Source organism: Chlorocebus sabaeus, chromosome 10, assembly GCF_047675955.1.
Source record: "Chlorocebus sabaeus isolate Y175 chromosome 10, mChlSab1.0.hap1, whole genome shotgun sequence".
Taxonomy (NCBI): domain Eukaryota; kingdom Metazoa; phylum Chordata; class Mammalia; order Primates; family Cercopithecidae; genus Chlorocebus; species Chlorocebus sabaeus.
Genome location: NC_132913.1, coordinates 83,007,683 through 83,032,899, shown reverse-complemented (window position 1 = coordinate 83,032,899; position 25,217 = coordinate 83,007,683). Strand labels below are relative to the sequence as shown.

Genomic DNA, 25,217 nt, shown 5'->3' with positions numbered 1-25,217 from the left:
ACAGTTCTCCCTTCTCCGCCATTTGTGTATCCATTAATTGGCATGGACTATGAATTCCTAGGCTTTTTTTTTCCCCCTCAATGGTACATTAAGTATTTTCATTGCTATACTTGAGTCTTTTGGTGCTCAGATTGTTCCAGAGTTCGTCGATTAGGGCTCGTTCAAACTGCTTCCTCTGTACGTGGTATAGGTTCCATATTTTTTAAAAAATATTCTATTATCTGATGATTAGTAGCAGTAGTACCTCTTACTTTCTGACATAAGATGTTCCAGGCTCATGGTATACCCATCTTGCCCCAGCTCTGGAATCAGCCAGTTTTCTGAAGAATGCCGTTTCCTTTTAATGGAGAATGGCATTAGAGAGCATGGTTTGGGTGTTAGAGGAGCTTATTGTTACTGCATTATCTGTGTTTTCTTGATGCTTTCAGTGGAGAGAACTTAGAAGTATACACATGTACACACATACACAAATGTGCAAATATACATGCACACCTACATGCAAATATACGAATATACATACACATGCATGCAGACAAGTTCATGTGCACATAAATACTACATACATATTTTATAAGTGATGAATTCATACTAATGCCTCTAATTTCAGTCACTCTTCTCAGATATCTTTTTTGCTTTTCCTCATTCCATATTTGTATGTCCCTTCTTCTGCGATGAGAAGCCTAGCTTTCAACATATCAGCACATTTACTGATTTGCTCAATTCTCTAATATATTGAAAATAGTCCAGAATTAGCCCAGCATGTTTAACCTCTGTGGTTAAATTTATGCTACTTTTTCTTTTGTCTCCCACTCCCCCTTTCAAATTTATTCTATGAGGGAAACCCTTCCCCTGCTCTTGTATAAGAGGTCATTTCTGTGACTTTTCTGATTACTGTTAGGTAGTAAAGTGTTCTATAGTCATTTTAAATTGCAAAGCCAGCCTTGATTCAAAAACCAAGAAGTATGATGTAATATATTGATCATTACTTCAACTTTTATTCAAAATCTAGGTTTCCACTTCTCAGTGTCTCACCTTGGGCCTGTAGTTGATGGACTTCCTGCCCTTGGGGGAAGATGGAGTTGGCATCTTTCTTTGTGTGACTCCTCCTGCACTTGATAGCTGCTGATGCAGACTGCTCAGCAGCAAGTGTGTGTGAGGGTAAGGCTGGGAGAGGCAGAAATTCCTGATGGGGGCTGCTATTGCCTACAGCTCTCTAGACTTGACAAATCATTTAAAGCTGACTGTTGAGCTCTTTGTGAAATCTCTTGTGAGTGTTTTCATGGGTTCTCCTTCGGCTCCCCTGCTGGACTCCTGTGACTGTGACTCTGTCACCTTTGGCAGTGCCTCTACTCGAGATGGCTGCTCCAAATTCTCCTCAGCTTCTGGTTCTCCAGCACTCCCTTCATACAGGCTCTTACCCTTGGGGTGTCCTCATCCTGTGGCAGAAGTGTTCTTGACCAGGGCACCTTTAAAATGACCCCCAGCTCCCATTCTCAGCCCACACTCCCTGTCTGCTCCTTGAGATTCCCACCGGATGGGCCCACTGTAGGAGGAGTGTGGCGACTTCACTTTTACCATCCTCTCCCTACTTTCCACCCTGCCCCAACTGCAGGGCACATGTGTCAGCTCTCCATGTGGCCCCATCAATTCCTTCTCACTAACTCGAACTTAGAGAGTAGACCCCACACAACCCTCCCCACTGGGGGTTAGGGGAAGGGGACTCCCAGCATAACAGCTGTTCCCTCCCAGGAAATCTCTTCACAAATCCTCTTTCTAGTTCTATCTTCCCTGTTTCCTATTTTCCTTGTGGGTTTTACAGATCTCTAATCAGTTTGAATTATATCCTTTGACATTTCTCCATGGTGATCTGGGAGCACCACATTGGAATTGTTATGTGTTGCCTTATGATGCTTCAGTAAAGACCTCCAAAATCTGTAACACAGGATTAAGTTAGGTGAGCCTCCCATGCTTCCTAAAAACCTGGGGTGCATAGCTATGTGTGCATAGCTATGTGACCATGTACACAGATAGATATACTTTGCCTGAAGAGCTGTAGAAACATACTTAATTCTGTTATAATTATAATTAGGGATGAATATATCCCTATGCTATTTACAAGTGAAAGGAATTTGCTTTCATTTTAAAATATGGTAAATATAATGCAGTATATGGAGAAAATAATGATGTGGCATCATTTCTTCTCATTACAGGAGGAATTCAAGAAATTGCTTTATGGCCTGTGTTTCTTTCATGCTTTGGTACAAGAAAGACGGAAATTTGGACCCCTAGGTTGGAATATTCCTTATGAGTTCAATGAGACTGATCTGAGAATCAGTGTACAGCAACTCCACATGTTCCTGAATCAGTATGAGGTATCATAAAAATCACAGCAAGGACATTACCTATGTTGTTCTTTATCATGCTATAAGTGTGCTACAGTAAGTGGGCACTTCTGATTAATTTCTATTCTTACAAAATGAATAGGAGAGTAGTTCCCAACAGCTTATTAAGTAGTACTTTATTATCCTAGGATATTATAACTGCTATACTAGGTAGTTAGGACATCAGTTTGTCTATTAGAAACCCATGTTATATCATTTATTTTGATTACATAAACACTTTGGGAGATCCAAAAATGATATTATACTTATTTTGAAAAGGACTTGAGAAGACTGTTAGTCAACCGGGTTCCAAAATGTAAAAAGCAAACAGACCAGTTTTCTTCTTTTGTGGAGTGTGACTTTGTTTTTAGGAAAATGTCATTATACCGTTATTCCAAAGTTTGGACCATTTGTCAGGGAAAAAAAATCTATTTAAGCCATTGGTGTTAACCTGGAGTATAGATTCTGGAAAGAAGCCAAAGAGCCTAATCTTGTCACATCAACCATATTTCAGCCTCTCCAATTCTGATGTACTCATACGCACGCAGCATGGCAGTACCCTTTCTCTCTTTGCTACTTATTAATGGGATTTTCGACATGCCTGTACCTTTTAAGAAGCACTTGATAAATAAACCTAAATGTCCTGGAAAAATATGAAGCCTTTTTCTGAAAGCTAATGCTCTAAATTTTGGTAATTTTATTCAAATTTAGTTTGAAATCTGTAACTAAATCATTTCATCAATTGAGTATTAAAAAGTTTTAGTTTTTGAAACGTTTCGTAAATTATGACTTTTTAAAAAGGCTTACAAACAGAAAGGCATTGGATTCTATCTCTACAAAAGTAAAGAAGAAACTGAACAAAATAAATACTGAGAGTTCAGATACTGTATCTAACCTTATGTAAAGAATCTTTTATTTGAGCTTCTATGTTTCATCGGACAAATTCCTATTCTATAGAATGAATTCAGAAAGCCTTCAATTTTGCAGAATCTAAATTTGACAAAACATTCAAAAGAATCATAAATTTAATGAGCTATTTTCTTGTAGTAACATTTGTGCAAAAAATACACTAATAAGGCAGCAAAAATGCAGTGATACAGAGCCTGAGGAAGTATTCAAGCTATAATTACACTTTTTAATACAAAAAAAAAAAAAAAAAAAAAAAAAAAAGGTTGAGAAGCTCTTCCATTTAACAGTTTGTTCTGAACACTTGTAGGGTATGTTCTAGTTTAAAATATTATATTCTATAGTGAAGAGTCAGTTAAAAGTATGCAGGTATGCAAGGCTGGTTTATATTACAAATTAAGTTAATGAATTCAAAGGCTGACGAAGAAAAATCACATGATCATATCAATAGATGCAGAAAAAACATCTGAAAAAATCCAACTCATTCATGATTTAAAACAAAACAGAGCAAAACAACAACAACAACAAAAAACCTCTCAGTAAACTAGGAATGGAGGGGAGCATCCTCAACTTGATTAAACAAATATACAAAAAACCTACAGCTAATTGTACTTAAATGGTGAAAAACTAGAAGCTTTCCCACCAAGATCAGGAACAAGGCAATGATATCCTTTCTCACTGTTGCTTTTCGACATTGTTCTAGAAGTCCTAGTTAATACAAGTCCTAGCTAAACAAGACCCCGTCTTAAAAAAAAAAAAAAAAAAACAAAAAAAAAAAAAAAAAAAACAAAAACAAAAATGAAAAATCACAGACTGAGAGAAAATGTTTGCAAAAGACATATCCGATAAAGGACTATTATCCAAAATATCCAACAAACTCTTAAAAGTCAACAATAAGGAAACAAAATACCAGATTTAAAAAGGGGTCAAAGATCTTAACAGACATCTCACTAATACATATATACAATATGACAAGTAAGCATATGAAAGATGCTCCCCACATTATATGTCATCAAAGAAATACAAACTAAAACAATGAGAGACCATTACACATCTATTGGGATGACCAAAATCTGGAGTATTGACACCACCAAATGCTAACAAGGGTGTGGAGCAGCAGGAACTCTCATTAACTGCTGATGTGGGTACAGCCACTATGGAAGATACTTCAGCAGTTTCTTATAAAACTAAACATCCTTTTACCATATGATCCAGCAATCATGCTCCTTTCTATTTTCCCAGTGCAGTTGAAAATTTAGGTCCACACAAAAACCTGCATATAGGCATGTGTAGAAGCTTTATTCATAATTGGCAAAACTTGGAAGCAACCAGGCTGTCCTTTAGTAGGTGAATGGATAAACTGTGATACATTCAGACAATGGGATATTATTCCATGCTAAAAAGAAATGAGCTATTAAGCCGTAAAATGACATGGAGGAAACTTAAATGCATATTGCTAAGTGGGAGAATACAGTCTGAAAAGGCTATGTAGTCTGTGATTTCAGCTATATGACATTCTGGAATAGGCAAAATTGTGGAGACAGTAAAATGATTATTGGTTCCCAAGGCTTACGTAGGAAAGAAAGATGAATAGGTAGAACACAGATAATTTTTATTTAGGGCAGCACAAATATCTATATGATACTATAATGATATATACACAACATTATGAAACTGTCCAAATCCATAGAATGTACAGCACCAGGAGTGAACCCTAATGTCAGCTGTGGACTTTGTGTCCTAATGAATGATGTGACAGTGTAGGCTCATCATTTGGAACACATGTGCCACTCTGGTCGTGAATGTTGATACTGGAGGAGGCTATGCATGTATGGGGACAAGGGAATATGTGGGAAATCCCTATACCTTTTGCTCCATTTTGCTTTGAGCCTAAAACTATTCTTTAAAAATAGTCTTTAAAAAAAGTACAAATCAGTGAAAAACTTTGGTTACCTATGAGTGATTTGGAACATTATGCCATGCAAACTAATTTGGTGGTTATTCTATTATTATTGGTGTGCTTTCTGGAGACTATTTTTGCCTTTTAGAAATATCACTCTTGCAACAGAATGGAGAGTGGATTAGAGAGACTTAGCTGGCAGACTGGTTTTAGGAGATGCTAGGAGTTGAGCTGTGTAAAAGACATGTTGAAGTCTTAATCCATGGTAATTCAGAATGTGACGTTATTTTGGGATGGGGTCATTGAGGGTATAATTAGTTAAGTTAAAATGTGGTCATATGGGAGTAGGGTGGGCTGTTAAGCTAATATGACTAGTGTCATTATAAAAAGAGAGAAATCTGAACACACACAGAGGAAGACAGCCATGTGAAGACAGAGGCAGAGACTGGAGTTGTGCTGCCACAAGCCAAGGAACATCTGGAGCTACAGCTAGAGGAGGCTGGGAAAAATCCTTATAGAGGCTTGAGAGAGAGTGTGGCCCTGCCAGTCCCTTGATTTCAGAGTTGTAGACTCCAGCACTGTTAGAAAATAAATTTCTATTATTTTAAGCCACCTATTGGTGTCATAGGAAAGTAATACAGGAGACTATCATGATAACCCAGGTGGGTAACGATAAGAGTCTAAACAAAATCATTTGAGCAAGATTAGGGAACATGGTAGAGATACAATGGATATGTAGGGGAAATGATTGAAATGACTTAGATATTCAATGGTAAAGGGAGAGGGAGAAGCCTTGGTTGATGTGAGTTTTCTGGTGTGGATTGGCGTTGTTTTCATTCATTAATCCAGACAGGGAATAGAACCAGGCATTAATAGTATAGAGCAGATGGGTGAGTGGATATCCAGGTAAAAATGTCTTTTAGGCTCTTGGCATATAGATATAAAACTCAAGGGAAGAGAGAGCACAAAATAGAGATTTATAGATTATTCAAGTGTTAGGAGAAGCCTGAAAATAGATTTAAAGGGGAGGCCTTGTGCTGTAGAAAAAGAAGAGAACACAGATTATATGTTGGTGATCACCAAAAAACATTGGTGGTAGAGAGAACAGAAGACGTGGAGGGCAGATGGTGCAGCCAGGAAAAAAACAGGAGTGAGCAATCTGAGTAAATAAAGAGTGTTAAGAATAGTTCATCCTGTTAAATGCTGGAGAGAATAAATTAAGTGCCTGTTGGATTTGTAACAGTAATTTCAAAAGTGTTATATCTCTTTAAATGCTGAACTCCATCTAACTTTCAGGACTTTGCATAAACAATAGAATTTTTTTTAAAAAAAATGGCTAATTTGCGCATGTTTTTCTGTGTTTCTTTAATTCATTTATAGTGAAAGAATATGATATTTAAATGTATTAAATAAAAAATGATAAATAATTATGTGGTACAAGTATGAGCTATTTCACTTTCTTCAGGAATCTTTAAATGACATGTTTCACTGACCAAAGTGGTTCTTTCTATTAAATGACAAGTCAGCAAGTGCTTGACATTCCTCCAGCATAGTAATTATATGGCAAACTTGACAAAACTGCTATTCTTGAGTCACATATAATCAAGAGTTAAAGAGGGATTCTTTGCGGAATGTGGATTCATAGCTCACTTTGATATTATTAAGTCTAATACACTCCTTCTTGAACAATCGACATTAGAAAACGGAAGAGGTATTTGACAAGTGAAGTTAGAATAATTCATTATTTGCTAAAGTAGATTCTTCATATATAATTTCTGTTGGATCAAAAAAGACTAAATAGAAAAAATTAAAAGTGTAAAAGAAGAAAATTTAGGTGGATATATATTATCTACTTGACAGATGGGCAGTTGCTTTGTCATTCTTGTTTTGGTAGGGGTGTGTGTGTGTGTGTGTGTGTGTGTGTGTGTGTAAGACCCACCTCTCACCCCTCATTGTGACCCTAACAGATCCCCGAGGCAACCATTTTCACATCCTGGGGCATATGTGCCTGGATATTTTCCTGTGCATATATAGATACACATATATAAACACAATACACACATAATTTTTTCTCAAAAACATTATTATAGTGTGCATATTTATCTTCAGCTTACTTTTTTTTTACCTACATATGTTGTGGATAACTTTCAAAGTAGATAGAGATCTTCATTTTAATGACCGCTTACACAGCATTTCCCCTTTTTTGATAATTAAGATTTTATTTTCTTTTTGTTTTTTGCTAATTAAGGTTAAAATGAACTTCTTATATAACCTTGAACGCTAGTTGTTGACTTCAAGCCCTGTTTTCACCTACTCTCTCTCACTGCTCATTGTCTCAACCCTCTTGTAACAAGGAACAGGGAAGCAATCCAAGCAGCAAACTGCCACTATTTCTAGAAGCTTTAGTAATCTACATGCCCACCAACCCACCCACCCCTGGGGAAAACACTCCTCAATTTAATTGGCCCTGGATTTGACCGAACTTCTGAGAGAAACAACAGATAGCATTTACCTCATGGACTCTCAGGGGCATGTTGGCCAAGATTAACCCTTATGAAATTCTCCTCCTCCACATCTCATCTGTCTACATCACAAAGCCTTCTCAGGGGCTAGCTGATCCACCTCTACCGCATTTACTACTTATTTGATTTGCATATGAGTTTTCTTACTAAATTTCATTTTCTTATTATATTTCATTTTTATGGGGTGAGGGTCAACAGCACAAGCCCAGGCAGTGTGTGTATCTCATCAAACTCCGCTCACATTTGCAGTTGGAAGCACATAAATGTTCTGCAATGCTTCCTGATTCGATTTGGTTTTTTCACAAGGGTTTTGTCACTGACACGTGTTCTCCTAAATTCACTGCCTTAAGTTCCAGTTCTACCAAATAACAAGCCTTATAATTTCCAGCATCTAATTCAATAAATTTCCTCTCTCTAATCACTACGACTTACCCTAGTGCTACTGTTTCCACTTGAAAGGATTGCTCAAAGTGGGATCACTAGAATGTTGGATCTATGCACTTTAGATTTTAGTAGGTAACTGTAAGGAGGACATAGAAAGCACAAAAATGATGAAAACATTCTCAAGAGATTACTATATTTTAGTATAAAAATATATTTTTTGAAATATATATATATTTTGAGACAGAGTCTTGCCCTATTGCCCAGGCTGGAGTGCAATGGCACGATCTCAGCTCACTGCAACCTCTGCCTCCAAGGTTCAAGCGATTCTTGTTTCTCAGCCTCCTGAGTAGCTGGGGTTACAGGTGCGTGCCACCACATCCAGCTAATTTTTGTATTTTTAATAGAGATGGGGTTTCATCATGTTGGCCAGGCTGGTATCAAACTCCTGACCTCAAGTGATCCACCTGCCTCGGCCTCCCAAAGTGCTGGAATTACAAGTATGAGCCACTGCGCCTGGCCTAGCATAAAATATTTTAAAATATTGCTATATTAAAATATTATAAACATCGTAGAAGTAAAAGATAAAAATGGATAAAGTATTTAAAATTTTATCTGAAAGACTGATTCAATCTTTACAAAGAGCTTTTGAATAAGAAAAAGGAGATAATCATTCAAATTAGAAAAACATAATAGATCAGAGTGAATAATTTATAAAATAAAGAATACAAATGGTGAATAAGAATTTTGAAAGTGCCAATGTCAAAATCAGAATTAAAAATAATTATATTGTTTTATTGTCAGTTTTTTTCCTAAATAATAATACTCTGTTTTCTTGAGTAGTGAAAAATAGAATTTTCTCTACTGCTGGTGGGTGTGTAAATATTTATGCTCAGGATAAATTGCAATGTGAAAAATCAACACCATTGCCTTAATAAATGTTAAAAATTCTATACACTAAAGAACATAATAAAATACTTTTTAAAACTAAGTAGAAAAATTATTTCCACAAATTTGAAAAGTAAGTCAGTTTATAAAAGAGTATATACAAAGAAGTACTATTAAAACAATAGGGCAGGATGCAGTGGTTCATGCCTGTAATCCCAGCACTTTGGGAGGCTGAGACAGTGGATTGCCTGAGCCCAGGAGTTTGAGGCCAGCCTGGGCAACATGGTGAAACCCCACCATTACATAAAGTACAAAAATTAGCCACGCATGGTGGCATATGCCTGTAGTCTCAGCTATTTGAGAGGCTGAGGTAGGAGGATCTCTTTAACCCTGGAGGTGGAGACAGCCCTGATCACACCGCTGCACTCCAACCTGGGTGACAGAGCAAGACTCTGACTCAAAAAAACAAAAAACTAACAAAAAAAACCCTACAATACTTTAATAGGAAAAATAGGAGGCTAGTTTAAAAAGAACAACAAAATGTATTAAACATATGAAATAATTGTGGACCTCACTGTTAGTCTAGAAATGCAAATTAAAATATTATTATTGACCTACCATATTAGCAAAGATTTTAAAACTGGCTGCTACAAATGCTTCAGCTTTTTGGAAAAGCAGACTGGTAACGTTTATAAATTGCTTTTTATAAGCTTCTTTCTTTGGAAAGAAAATAGTAATTTCCTTTTCAGGAATCTAGACTGAAGAATCATTAGAAATTTTAAGAAATGTATATTTAATGAACATAATTCAGCACATTAAAAAATTAGAAGCAACGAAAGTGTTTAATATTAGAAAACAGCTATTAAAATAGTATTTTCAAAGAATGTTTTATGAAATTGTAAAAGAAATCATGTAAGAATTTGTGAAAAAAAGTATACAGTTTGGCCAGGCGCTGTGGCTCACGCCTGTGATCCCAGCAGTTTGGGAGGCCAAGGCGGGCGAATCAGGAGGTCAGGAAATTGAGACCATCCTGGCTAACACAGTGAAACCCCGTCTCTACTAAAAATGTAAAAAATTAGCCGGGCGTGGTGGCACACACCTGTAGTCCCAGCTACTCGGGAGGCTGTACCAGGAGAATCACTTGAACCCAGGAGGTGGAGGTTGCAGTGAGCCGAGATCGTGCCATTGCACTCCAACCTGGGCAAAAAGAGTGAAACTCCATCTCAAAAAAAAAAAGTGTACAATTGTATATATATATGATTCAAATTGTCAAATATATATGGATATTGAAAGGTGGTGAAGTAACACTGCTGATCTCTGAGTTTTATATATATTTTATATATATATATATATATATTTGTTTTGTTTTGTGTTCAGACAGGGTCTTGCTCTGTCACCCAGGCTGGAAAGTAGTGGCACGATTATCGTTCACTGCAGCTTCGATCCTCCTGCTCAGCCCCATCCCTAGCTGGAACTATAGGCATGTGCTACCATACCTGGTTAATTTGTTTTGTGTGTGTGTGTGTTTTTTTTTTTTTTTTTGGTAGGGACAGGGTCTCCCCATGTTGCCCAGGCTGTTCTCAAACTACTGGGCTCAAGTGATTCTCCCGCCTTGGCCTCTCGAAGTGCTGGGATTACAGGTGTGAGCCACCATGCCCAGCCCTCTGAATTATACTGTATCTGCTTTGCATGTCACTCAGCTGTGCAAAGTTTTCACAGATGACATTATGATCTAATTCATTTGTATCTGGCACACAGTGTTGAAATAATTTTGGTTGAATAGACAATAAATTAACAAGTTAATAGAGGAGTTCCACTGTCAGCACTGACTGGATGGAAATAAAAATCCAGAAGTGAACGGCGCTGGAAAAAATGGAAACAATTAGCAGGGAAGCATACGAAGGGAAGTTGTGTTAATGCGAACTTTTTGTAAGATGTTTGATTTAATAATAGGAAAAAACAAGAAACACGATTCTGTGTAACATGCTACTGATAACTGGTTGACCAACACACGCTCTCTATTTTAGGAACTGCCGTATGAGGCTCTCCGGTACATGACCGGCGAATGCAATTATGGAGGCAGAGTGACAGATGACTGGGACCGGCGCACGCTGCGCAGCATTCTAAATAAATTCTTCAATCCCGAATTAGTTGAAAATTCAGACTATAAATTCGACTCAAGTGGCATCTATTTTGTTCCTCCTTCTGGTGATGTAAGTATGCCCTTCAAAAAAACTAAAAGCAGTAAGACGTGAAATTATTTTGGTAATGATGATATTTTTCAAATGGTGATTTTGCTGCAGGCCTTGTTTTTTTGTTACCCTTGTCTGTGCTTTCTTCAGTCATATGGGATAAAACAAAGCTCATGTTATAGGTGGAGTTAGTACTGTATAGGTACGGTACTAACTGCACCTGTTCACTGTAATGTAAGAAGTATCAGAAATGTGTCTCACGCTTTTTCAGTGACCTGAAGTTCTGTCATCATAAACTCAGTTCTTTGGCTAAAAAGACATTGTCCCCAATTAAAATGAAAATACATAAGAGATAGTATTAGCAAAATATTATTAGCAGTAATAGTTAATTTTTATAATTATTTGAAAGTTAGTTGCAAGTAATTATCTCACTAAAGCATCAAATTAACATTGGTATTATTATTTTATCCCTTTTACAAATGAGAAAACAGGTTCATTACAGTAGAATAATTTGCCCAAGGCCACACAGGTAAGAAGGTGGCAGCGAGTCACAGAACCACCTGCAGCACAAGACCAAGATTCCCTTCTGCTCTTCTCCAGTCCTGTCCACTGCGTTTAATGATCACAGTGGATTTCTAGAGATTGCTAGGACAATCAAGTTGGTTCTCATTTTATTCCCAGAAGTCAAAGGGCATGTATTGAAAGTTAAACACAAGCAACAGAAACACATACTGTAACCCCCCCAACCCTAACCTCATGTTCCACTAGGATTAATGCTCACCGAGGGCAGATGTAGGTATAGATAAAGGGAAAAATCACTCCCAAAGCCTAGGTCACTGATTGGGTACAGCAAGTCAGCATGGGAGCCGGGGTAACAGGATCTCCAATGATGAATTGCCAAGTGAGAAAACAGCAAGATGAAGTAAGGTGTTTGTAAAGTGACACAAATCGTAAAGCCATCCATGACCAAACCCCCTTTGCCGTGTGTGTGTGTGGATGTTTGTATATGATTATATGATCATCAAGGACGGTATGAAATTTTAATGGAAGTCCATTTAAATAAAATGTAAAATATGTGTGTATGCATAAAAAGAAGTATAATGTTAATGGTAATTATCTCAGAATAATAGAATTTTAAATAATTTTTACTTTTTTGAATTGAGTGGATTTTTTACAGTAAGAGTAAACAGAATAATCAGAGTAAATCAGAAAGAAATATTTTTATTGTGATAAGAATAGTCATCAGCAAAATATGACACAAAGATTTCTCTGTAGGTAATTTCTAAATGAAGTTACCAGGATTCCCCTCCCCCATTAAAAAACGCATTCCAATTGAATGGTACATTTTCTTTTTCTCTGTAAATATGTTCTTTTTTTTTTCCTTTTTTTTTTTTTTTTTTTCCTTGAGATGGAGTTTCACTCTTCTTGCCCAGGCTGGAGTGTAATGGCGCAATCTCGGCTCACCACAACCTCTGTCTCTCGGGTTCAAGTGATTCTCCTGTCTCAGCCTCCTGAGTAGTTGGGATCACAGGCGTGTGCCACCATGCCTGGCTAATTTTGTATTTTTAGTAGAGACGGGGTTTCTGCATGTTGGTTAGGCTGGTCTCAAACTCTGAACCTCAGATAATCCACTCACCTTGGCCTCCCAAAGTGCTGAGATTACAGGCGTGAGCCATCGCACCTGGCTGCACATATTTTTTTTTTTAAACTTTGGCCCAGGCTGAAAGAAAGTGAAAGCACTCAATGTCCAGTGTCACAGGCCTATCCAGTCATTAACTTGAGTATTGAAAACTACCTCTTTTTGGCCGGGCGCGGTGGCTCAAGCCTGTAATCCCAGCACTTTGGGAGGCCGAGACGGGCGGATCACGAGGTCAGGAGATCGAGACCATCCTGGCTAACACGGTGAAACCCCGTCTCCACTAAAAAATACAAAAAAAAAATACTAGCCAGGCGAGGTGCCGGGCGCCTATAGTCCCAGCTACTCTGGAGGCTGAGGCAGGAGAATGGCGTAAACCCGGGAGGCGGACCTTGCAGTGAGCTGAGATCCGGCCACTGCACTCCAGCCTGGGCGACAGAGCGAGACTCTGTCTCAAAAAAAAAAAAAAAAAGAAAGAAAACTACCTCTTTTCTGTGAAAAGTTCTAGAATGTAATTGATTTCTAACCTCCTGACTTCTTGTTATTCATCTCTGCAGCACAAAAGCTACATCGAATACACAAAGACTCTGCCACTGACCCCAGCACCAGAAATCTTTGGGATGAATGCCAATGCAGATATCACTAAGGATCAGTCAGAAACTCAACTGCTATTTGATAACATTCTTCTTACACAGGTGTGTGATCTGTATAGGAGCTAGCTTCTGAGGCCTGGGAAGGATGCTTCCCAGGCACATGTGCCAACACTGAACAGGCTTCCTTACACAATTCTGTTCAAGTGGAGAAACATTTAAAGGAAAAGACAAAAATACATAACTTAAATAAGGATTTGAACACTAAGCACATGAAATTATGAGTTTTTTTTTTTTTCATCAATCTTTTTTTGGGAACCAAGACATATTCTTTAAGTATCATTCTGCTTCTAGGAGTTTCATTTTGCCTTTCTTGCCCTACCTAAATACATCATACATTGTGTCCCTTTTAAATGTATTTAAAAAGGAAGAAGAATTTCAAAGATACTTGGGAAGCAGTTTGATGAGAGAATTCATCTAAAATTTTACCTATTTTATTTTCCAGTCCCCTAGTATTTCAACAGTTGTTCTAGAACATTTAACCTGATTTACATGGACACAGTTTCATTCACACTAATATTTTATCAGATTTAAATTAGTATAACATTTAAAATATGGTTGCAATAGTAAGTACAAAATGAATTTAAAAGGGTAGGAGAAGAATTTGTAGGCGCAGCTCTCCTGGAGAGTGCGTAAGCGTATTGGGGTGTGGGAAGGCAGTCTGCAAAGACACCAAAATTTAGCTGCCATGAACACAGGCCAGTACATTTTAAGGAAAAACACCTGCTAATCTTGCTTGTCTATTAAGAGATAGATTGGGTTTATCACAATTCAGAGGTAGAGATACCAGAACTGCAGAGCTTGGAGAGCGAGTTAATGATGACAAGACTTTTTGTATTTAATTTATCTTGGAAGGAATAAAAGAGGAAGCTATCTTGTATTGTTATTCCTTTAAAAAATATGCTCCGTTGTTAATTTAATTTGTTTTTGAAAGGAAATTAGTCCAAATGGCAAGAGTTCCCATAATGATTCAATAAAATTTTGATGAATTAAGGAAGAATAATCAGTCATGGAAGTTATCCTATTAACTGAATTGTAACTAATCTTTTTTTATGACATCTCAGAGTAAAAATGACAACAGTTAATACTTTTGTATAGTGCTTACTCTGTGCTAGTGCTGTTCTAAGTGCTATTATGTATAACAATGCAATGCTAATGACAATCCTATGAAGTAGGGTCTAACTATGACTATTCCCATTTTACAGTGAGAAAAGTGAGGCACAGAAAGATTAAGTAGTTTGTCCAAAGTCAGCTAGGATGATTTCAAATCAGGACTGAAAACCAAGCTGTCTGGCTCCTACCAGTTTGGCTTCGGAATCTTGTGTTCTAAACCACTATGCCATATTCTCTTTCCAGATTCTGAAAGTGGGATGAGAACTAGAAGGCAGATAGCCAGAGATTCTTAAAAAGCTAAAAATTAGAAGGATAATGTGGTGTGCTATTACTAACGCAAGAGTCCATGCAACTCCTATCTCTGGTCTACTCTACTATGGCATTTTCTAATAAGGGAAAAGGAACAAAGACTGTTTTTACATCCATTTTAGATATTGATAGCACTAAAATCAGTTATTGCCTGGGCATAAAAGTATATGTGCAAACATGAATGAGCAGCTCTTTAGGAGCATTAGATTGCATGTAATACACAACAGTCTGACAGCAGGACATTTACAGTGTCCTTTGGCTTTACTTAAACTTGATGAGGAGTGCCACATTACAGCATATGTAAAACAGTGGGGTCATTCCAACAGAAAATGACTCCGAACCAAACAAATACGTTTAAATACACAAGAGGTATCTTTTCAGCATATAATTAAACAATCTCTTTCAATCCTCAAACTCAGGTTGGCAAATACAGTTACAGTAGTGGGTAAGCAGTGGTTCAGTGATTCTAGATTGGGTTTATCACGATTCAGAGGTAAAGAGACCAGAACTGCAGAGCCTGGAGAGCGAGTTAATGATGACAAGACTTTTTGTATTTAACTAATTTATCTTGGAAGAAATAAAAGAGGAAGCTATCAGAGTGAAGAAGTTTGCTTGTGCAGAGCTCCTTTGTTTGTGGTTAATGGCCACACACTATTTAGAATAGGAAAATTGTTTCAACTGAGAATATTATAAAACTAGATAACAGTCTAGGATCTCTGAAAAGGTTAAACTTTCTGATGTCTCTGAAAATGAATTCCACTTATCTTTCAGAGGAAAATAACCCTTAGAAGATTCCAGATGTTATTTGTGATAACTCTAAAGAAAGATGGTAAAGAGGAAAAAGCTAAGATAAATAATTATAAATAAATAAGACCCAGTTGCTCTTAATTCTCAGTATCAGTTGGATATTACTTTCAAAAACCTATTACCCAATCATGTGATCTTTGTGTGTGAGAAATAGGGAAAGGGAATGTTTGTGTTACTAAATTTTTTTTTACATTTTTTGAAGAACTGTAGACCTGGATTTGGCTTTTTTGCAGAGGCACAGCTCTTGTTAGAATATGGGAATATTTTAATGAGTTTTTACTGCCTTTTATGCACACCAAAATACTACTGGAAATCAGCATATGATTATTTAAATATAATGGAATTAGATATTTCATTAGTTTTAGCCAAATACTCACTTTTTGTTTTCTATGATTTGTTTTTTTATTTTGTTGTAAACTTGGTACTATGGAATCATAATAAAGGATTATTATATGAGAATCTCTTTTTTTTAATAGCACATAATTAAAACGTACCAACATGTAATTATTTTATTGTGTAACTGTATAGGATATTATGGTGCTATGTGGTAGTGTTAAAAGTCACAGTAGAGGCTGGGTGCGGTGGCTCACACCTATAATCCCAGCACTTTGGGAGGCCGAGGCAGGCAGATCACCTGAGGCCAGGAGTTTGAGACCAGCCCGGCCAACATGGGTAAAACCCCATCTCGACTAAAAATACAAAAATTAGCCAGGTGTGGTAGCTGGCGCCTATAATCCCAGCTATTTGGGAGACCGAAGCAGGAGAAGTGCTTTAACCCGGGAGGCAGAGGTTGCAGTGAACGGAAATCGTGCCACTGCACTCCAGCCTGGGCAACAGAGGTGAGACTCCATCTCAAAAAAAAAAAAAAAAAAAGTCAGAGTAGAAACTTAGGTAAAAATAATTAATATTAAAAAAAGAAAATAGTTAATATTTTCAGAATCAATTTTGAGTATACTAATATTTATAGTATAGAAACCAGGAAACAAAATCTAAAAAAAAAAAGACTAAATGCAATTTCCTTGGACTGGTAAAACATGAGATATATTTATTTATATTCTAATAGTATTTGTTTTCTCTCAACACACACCCCATATTCATTTGTCCTGAGGATTTAATTTTTTTTCAGAAAATATAGATTCATTTACACAATGCCACCATAAATATAAAAAACAAAAATGAAACTGAAATTCTCCTTCCTTGCTTCCAACGTGAATCACTAAAGTCTGTCTTTCCTCCATAACTCTTCCAGCTGCTTGGAGGAGATGAGCTTATTTTCTTTGTTCTCCTGGTTCAAGGAGAAAACTATATCTCTGCTTTTGGCAACCAGTAGACACCAAAGTTATTAGCAAATATATTTTGTGGCCTGCTTTCTCAAAGCAAGATGAGATTTCCCCCATCTGGGTTTTAATGCCCACCATCACTTGGCCACTCCACCAATGCAATGCTTTTTCTTCCACTATCTGCAGCATCTGCAACTCCCCCTGTACCCAGGCAGCCAAGCATACAGCTTATTTGCTTTCTGCAGATCCTCGTTTGTCTCTGAACACATTACATGCCCTTATTCCTCCTCTCTAATAATAGTTTTCCCTTGAAAATCCATCCCCCTGCCTGTTATCATCACTTTAATAAATTTTGTGTGGAGAGGGATCATGGATAAAATAGAGAGCAATGTTCTTTCTTATAAAAATTTACCTTAGGATTTTTCATATTCTGATATTCTTAGACCTTTATGAGGATTTTTGAGTTATAGTTTGGATTCTTCATAGTCTCGTTCAGCAGGTGCTGGTGCAAAATCATCAGATGAAGTAGTGAATGAGGTTGCTAGTGATATCTTGGGCAAACTTCCAAACAACTTTGACGTCGAGGCTGCCATGAGGAGATACCCAACAACTTATACTCAGAGCATGAATACTGTACTTGTCCAAGAGATGGGACGGTTCAATAGGTTACTGAAGACCATAAGAGATTCATGCATAAATATTCAAAAAGCAATCAAGGTAAGGCAAAAAACACCCAAAAAAACCCATTAAATTATATATAGCATTCATTTATTTAGCAAATATTTGTTTAGCACAAATACTGTGTAAGCACTATTTTGGGTTCTGGGGATAGATAAGATTAGAAAATAATTATTTCCCTTGAAGAGCTTATAGACTTCTGCGAGTGAGAGTTAATAAACAGGGAAATAAGTATACAGGATGTTAGATAGGGATAGGACCCTGGATTGGATGTATGCTAAGGAGACACAATGTGGTAAGGAATGAGCACTTGCCCTCATAAAGCACATTTTTTCATTTATTATTATTTTTTTTTTAGAGATGGGGTCTCACCCAGGCTGGAATATAGTGATGTGATTACTGCTCACTGCAGCCTTGAACCCCTGGGCTCAAGGGATTCATTTGCCTAACCTTCCTGAGTAGCTGGGACTAGAGGTGTGAGCCACCAAACCTGGCTAATTTATTTTATTTTATTTTATTTTATTTTATTTTATTTTATTTTATTTTATTTTATTTTATTTTATTTTTTTAGAGAGATGGGGTCTTGCCATCCTGCTCAGGCTGGTTTTGAACTCCTGGGCTCAAGTTATACTCCTGCCTTGGCCTCCCAAAGTGCAGGGATTATAGGTGTGAGCCACCAACTCCTGGCCCAAGCTCAAATTTTAGTGAGGGAGGCAAACTGAAAAATAAACTGGCCAAGTGTGGTGGCTCATGCCTGTAATCCTAGTACTTTGGGAGGGCACAGTGGGAGGATTGCTTGAGCTCAGGAGTTTGAGAACTTCCTTGGCAACACAGCAAGACCTTGTCTCTTCTGAAAAAAAAAAAAAAAAAAGTGCTGGGCATGGTGGTGCATGCTACTCAGGAGGCTGAGACAGGAGGATTGCTGGAGCCTGGGAGGTTAAGGCTGCAGTAGGCTATGATCCTACCCAGCCCAGGCAACAGAGTGAGACCCTGTGTCAAAATAAAAATAAACAAATACATATAAATTTTGGTAAGTGATAAGTTTTATAGAGAAAAATTAAACAAGATTAGGGAGTAGAGAATGATGGATGAGAAGCTCTCTTAGGTTGGGTCAAGTCCCTCTGAGGAATGACTCTTGGAGAGAGACCTAAATTATGTTAAGGGGCAATCCATGGAACGTTTCAGGGAAGAGCATTTCAGGCAGAGGGTATAACACAAGTGTAAAGCCAAGAGAAAACATGCTGGGTCTGTTCCAGGAACACAAGTAGGAGGTCTGATTGGCTAGAGTGGAGTGAGCACGAGACAGACACTACTACTAGAGAGAAGACACCAGAGGCTGGATCGTGATGGTGTTAGCCATAGTTAGGATCTGAAATTTTGTTTTATTTTAAAGTATAAATATAAAGAGAAGCCTTCAGAGGGTTTTAAGCATTGAAGTGAAATGACCCATTTTGCATTTTTAAAAGTTTAACCACTGCTGAAAGGATTATGGGGAAACAGCAGTACAGACAGAGACCAATGATACCACTGAGAAATCCAGCTGAACTGGTCTCTTGTAGTAGCATTGGAGGCAGAGGGAGGTGGCTGCTTATGAGTTATTATTGAAAGAAGAGTCTACTAGGCTGGCTGAAAATTAATGTGGGTGTGAGCAAGAGAGTAGTCAATGATAACTCCTAAATGTTTGGCCTAAACAAGTGCAAAGTCTGGGCAAGGAACAGATTTGATGTAAAAACTCAAGAATTGTATGTTGGTTTATATTAATATTAATTTTATTAATAGTATTATTAATTATTAATAGTATTAATATTAATATTATTTACTATTATATAGTGATTATAATTACTAATTATAATTATAATTATATAGTAATTATAGTAATTATAATATAATTATAGTAATTATAATATAATTATAATTACTAATAATATATTGCTATTAATTATTATATAATTAATAGTATTAATATTAATATTAATTTTGAAATGCCTGGTAGACTCAACGGGAAGGTCGAGTTGTTAGATACCTGCTTTAGAGTTCAAGAGGGAAGTCAAGTCTGGAGATAAATTTCAGAGTCTGCATCATGTTGATTATATTTGAAAATAAAACGTATAAATTATCGCAAATATTTTGGTAGTACTGATGAGCATTTTTCGGTGGCAAGCAAGTCTATGCGAACCTATCCACAAAGGCCGAGAAACTGAGAGGGCAAAGAAAGAAGCTGAACAAATCCAGTTTCTCAGAAAGGAACATTTAATAGTGACTTACGAACAGAAGTCATAATGTTCAGGCAGCCGTGAGAGGGGATGGTGGGTCCTCACAGCTTTACCCCCTAGACCCAGGGCTGATGCATCATGGGGAAGGAATGTGTAGGACAATTGAAGATGATCCCTCAGGGAAAGCAATAATGTTATGTGAATCTGCCCAGTGGCACAGTTTAATGTCAAGGTTGTTTTGACCTAAGGGTAGGATTTATGGTAACAGTGGATAAAGTAGAAATCTTAAAGGCATTCTCAGCACAGGGGTTAATGAGATGCCAACATGGCCGATTGGCATCCAAGATGGAGTTGCTTTATTCTCCACAAGCATAGATTACTTTGAAGCATCAATTTCTTTCACACAACTCATATGAACAACTTATAATGCCCTTTCTCATGCTGTTCTTTCATCTTTCTCTTCATATTTCACTAATTTGAGGAAGAAAATGTTTCAAATTTGAAAAACCTAACTTGACATGATATCTGTGACCAATGTAGCAATGTAAGTCCTTATATTAAACTCATTTCTTTTTCCAATATCTCAGTGAAATGACACAATCTAACTGGGACAATTTTGTATCACATTCTCTAGTATAATGCTAAAACCAGATGTATTTTTAATGACAATATCAAATACATAAAACAAAATCTATTTCTTACAGTTACACAAAAGGTAAATTATGACAATAAATTCAGCAAACATGTTGAACCTATATATTTGTAAAAGATCAAAGTTCTACTAAAACTTAAAAGTTCAATATTATAAAAATGCCAAAGAATTGCAATTATAGAAGGATTCAATTTTAGTTTACCCAGGATTACACCAAATATTTAAATACTTAACAGTATTCATTGCTGGCAGGTCAGTCATCAGGAATTCTCATATGTGTTATTGGAAATGTAAATTGTTGAACCTCTCTGAATACCAGTAGAAATGTTAAATCTTCTTTATCCTAAATATATATATATGTTTATATGTGCACATATATGCAAAGCTATAAGCACAGGAATGGTCGGCACTGCATTGTTCCAATAAGTGATTAATCTTAAATATTATCCAGTGGTTATGATAATATACACAATGAAATGCCCATCAATTAAGAGTGAGATAGTTTTATAGTTGCTGATATGGAAAGATGCCAAGACATATTGATAAATGAAAAAAGGTATATAACTTTATGTATTGTTTGACTCAATTTGTGATTTCTTAAAAATATGCATATTCTCTGTAAAATTATATTCCGCTGAATTTGCCATATTTGCCTTATCATTTACCCTCTGCTTCTCTCTATATATAAAAGATATATATATTTATAATATATATTAAAGATATATAATGTATATAAAGATATATATACACACCCATATATAAATGTTTTTTGAATTATTTGAGAATAGTGCTTGCTTATACCCCTTTATCTCAATACTTTAAGGTATACTTTCTAAAAACAATACCTTTTATAATATCATAATACAGTTATCAAATTTAAGAATAAAAACCTAAATATAATATTTTTATCTAATCAGCAATCAAACATTTCAATTTTTCAATCATGCAAATTCTGTCTTTTCTAACGAAATCTATTCTGACACAGATTTCAGACCAGGATCAAACATTTCATTCAGTTGCCATGTTTCTTTACCTTCTTTATTCCAAGACAGTGTCTCAGCCTGTCTTTATATTTGATAATATTGACATTTTTTAAGAATACAGAGCAATCATTTTATAAAATGTCCTGTGTTACTTTTTAAATGAAATAAAAAACTAATTGGAAGTTTTTAAAAAGTAAAACAATGAACAAAAGAAATTACACATTATAATTATGGGATAAAGCTGAAGTTATACCCAAGAAAATGTATAGTATTCACTTTATTTTTAATTTAATTATCAAACAAGAAAGATTGAAAAGAAGTGAATTATTTGGCTTAAGAGACAAGAAAAAGGATATCCTGTAAGTTCAGTACTAGAATAAATAAATTTTAAATGCTAAAACTGAACAACCAAAAAGGAGGAAATTTTGAGGAGGAGTAAAGGTATAGAAGTGTTGAACAACTCCATTTACGAGTTGAGCTAATTGGTGTATATGGAACACTGACTCCCACAAGAGTATAATATACTTTTCAAATCAACATGGAACATTTACAAATATTGACTATATAAAAACCATAAAACAAGTCTCAATAAATTAAAAGGTCTCAGATCATCAGACTATATTCTGATCAGAGAGGAATTAAGTTAGAAATGAATAACAAAAGCACAATGAGAAATACCCATATATTTGGAAATTCAGTAAAACACTTCTTAATAACTCACAGCTTAAAGAAAACATTTAAATGAAAATTTAATAATAATTTCTATTAAATTAGAGTGAACAAATATTCATTAACCATCTCTACTATTAACCCTACCTACCACTACTCTATCCAGCATCTGGTAGCCATCATTCTACTCTCTAACTCCATGAGTTCAATTGTTTTAATATTTAGCTTCCATGACCTGCGCACAGTAGCTCACGCCTGTAATCCCAGAACTTTGGGAAGTGAAGGCCAGTGGATCACCTGAGGTCAGGAGTTTGAGACCAGCATGGCCAACAGGGCGAAACCCCGTCTCTACTGAAAATACAAAAATTGGCCGAGCATGGTGGGAGATGCCTTTAATCCCAGCTATTTGGGAGGCTGAGGCAGGCGGATTGCTTGAACCAGGGAGGCAGAGGTCGGAGTGAGCCAAGATTGTGCGACTGCACTCCAGCCTGGGCAACAGAGCAAGACTCTGTCTCAAAAAAAAAAAAGAAAAAAATTAACTCCCACGAATGAGAGCATGCAAAGTTTGTCGTTTAGGGCCTGTCTTTTTTCGCTTAATATAATGATCTCCAGTTCCATCCATTTTGTTGCGAATGACAGGATCTCATTATTTTTTATGACTGAATAGTACACTGTTGTGTGTAAGTACCATGTTTTCTTTATCTGTTCCTTTGTTGATGGACACAGGTTGCTTTCATATCTTGGCTATTGTGAGTAGTGCTTCTATAAACATGGGAGTGCAGATATATCTTCAATATACTGATTTCCTTTCTTTTGGATACATACCTAGCAGTAGGATTGCTGGATCGTATGGTAGCTCTCGTTTTAGTTTTTTGAGGAACCTCCAAACTGTTCTCCACAGTGGTTGTACTAATTTACATCCTCACCAACAGTGTACAAGTGTTCCCTTTTCTCCATATTCTCACCTGCATTTGTTACTGTCTGTCTTTTGGATTTAAGCCATTTTAACTCGGGTGAGATGATATCTTATTGCAGTTTTGATTTGGGTTTCTCTGATGATCAGTGACATTGAGCACCTTTCCATATGCCTGTTTGCCATTTGTATGTCTTCTGAGAAATGTCTATTCAGATCTTTTGCCCACTTTAAAATTGGATTATTAGAGTTTTTCCCACAGAGTTGTTTGACCACCTTATATATTCTGGTTCTTAATCTCTTATCAGACAGGTAGTTCAAATATTTTCTCCCATTCTGTGGGTTTTCTATTCATTTTATTGATTGCTTCTTTTGCTGCTTATAAGCTTTTTAACTGGTGTGATCCCATTTGTCTACTTTTGCTTTGTTTACCTGTGCTTGTGGAGTATTACTCAAGGAATCTTTACCCAATCCAAAGTCCTGGAGAGTTTCTTCAGTGTTTCTTCACAGTAGATTCATAGTTTGAGGTCGTAGATTTAAGCCTTTAATCTATTTTAATTTTTTTAATATGGCAAGATGGGGGTCTGGTTTCACTTTTCTGCATATGAATATCCAGATTTCCCAGCACCATTTATTGAAGAGACTGTCTTTTCCCTAAAGTATGTTCTTGGCAACTTTGTCAAAAATGAGTTCGCTGTAGATGTATAGATTTATCTCTATTTCTCTTTTCTGTTCTGTTGGGCTGTGTGTGTGTTTTTATGCCAGTGCCATGCTGTTTTGTTTATTATACCTCTGTAGTATAATTTGAAATCAGGTAATGTGATTCCTCCAGTTTTGATCATTTTACTCAGGATAGCTTTTGCTATTCTGGGTCTTATGTGGTTCCATATAAATATTAGGACTTTTTTTCTATTTCTATAAAGAATGTCTTAGGTATTTTGATGGGGGTTGCACTGAATCTGTAGACTGCTTTTGGCAGGATGAACATTTTAACAATATTGATTCTTCCAATCCATTGACATGGAATATCTTTCCATTTTATTGTGTCCTCTTCAATTTCTTTCACCAGCGTTTTATAGTTTTTATCATAAAGGTCTTTTTACTTCTTTGGTTAAGTCCTAGGTATTTTATCTTTTTGTAGCTATTGTAAATGGGATTGCTTCTTGATTTCTTTTTCAGTTTGTTCACTCTTGGCATATAGAGATGCTGCTAATTTTTGTATGTTGATTTTTATATCCTGTAACTTTACTGAATTTGTTTATCAATTCTAATAGTATTTTTGGTGGAGTCTTTAGGTTTTTCCAAATATAAGATCATATCAACTGCACACAAGGATAATTTGATTTCTTCCTTTCTGATTTGGATGTGCTTTCTTTCTTTCTCTTGTCTGATTTCTCTAACTTGGACTTCCAGCACTATGTTGATAACAGTTGTGAAAGTGGACATCCTTGTTATGTTCCACATCTAAGAGGAAAGGCTATCAGCTTTTCTCCATGGAGTATGATACTAGCTGTGGGTCTGTCATATATGACTTTTAATAAGTTGATGTATGTTCCTTCTATACCCAGTTTTTAAGTATTTTTTAATCATTAAGGGATGTTGAATTTTATCAAATGCTTTTTCAGCATAAATTGATATTATTATATAGTTTTTGTCCTTCATTCTGTTGATATGATGTATCACATTGACTAATTTATGTATGTTGAATCATTCTTGCATTCTTGGGATAAATCCCACTTGGTCATGATGAATGTATTGTTGAATTCAGTTTGCTAGTATTTTGTTCAAGATTTTTGCATCACTGTTCATCAGGGATATTGGCCTGTAGGTGTTTTTTTTTTTTTTTTTTTCCTGTAGTTTTCTTTGATATGTCTTTGTCTGGTTTTGGTAAAAGTAATACAGGTCTCATGGAATAAGTTTGTAAGTATTCCCTCCGCCTCTGTTTTTCAGAATAGCTTGAGTAGGATTGGTACTAATTCTTCTTTAAATATTTGGTAGAATTCAGTACTGAAGCTATCAGGTCCTGGGTTTTCTTTGCTGGGAGACCCTTTATTATGGTTTTAATCTTATTACTTGTTATTGGTCTGTTCAGGTTTTAGAAATCCTCATGGTCCAATCTTGGTAGGTTGTATGTTTCTAGGAAT

General features: G+C 36.2%; 1 protein-coding gene across 1 annotated transcript in view; it reads left to right on the top strand.

Annotated features, from left to right (window-relative positions):
• DNAH7 (dynein axonemal heavy chain 7) overlaps positions 1-25,217 on the top strand; it is a 330,767-nt gene that overhangs the window by 283,675 nt on the left and 21,875 nt on the right. Inside the window, exons 57-60 of the mRNA XM_007965701.3 lie at positions 2,211-2,372; positions 11,006-11,191; positions 13,364-13,501; positions 17,452-17,682. Coding sequence (XP_007963892.3) covers positions 2,211-2,372; positions 11,006-11,191; positions 13,364-13,501; positions 17,452-17,682 — 717 coding nt within the window. The remainder of the gene's footprint in view (positions 1-2,210; positions 2,373-11,005; positions 11,192-13,363; positions 13,502-17,451; positions 17,683-25,217) is intronic.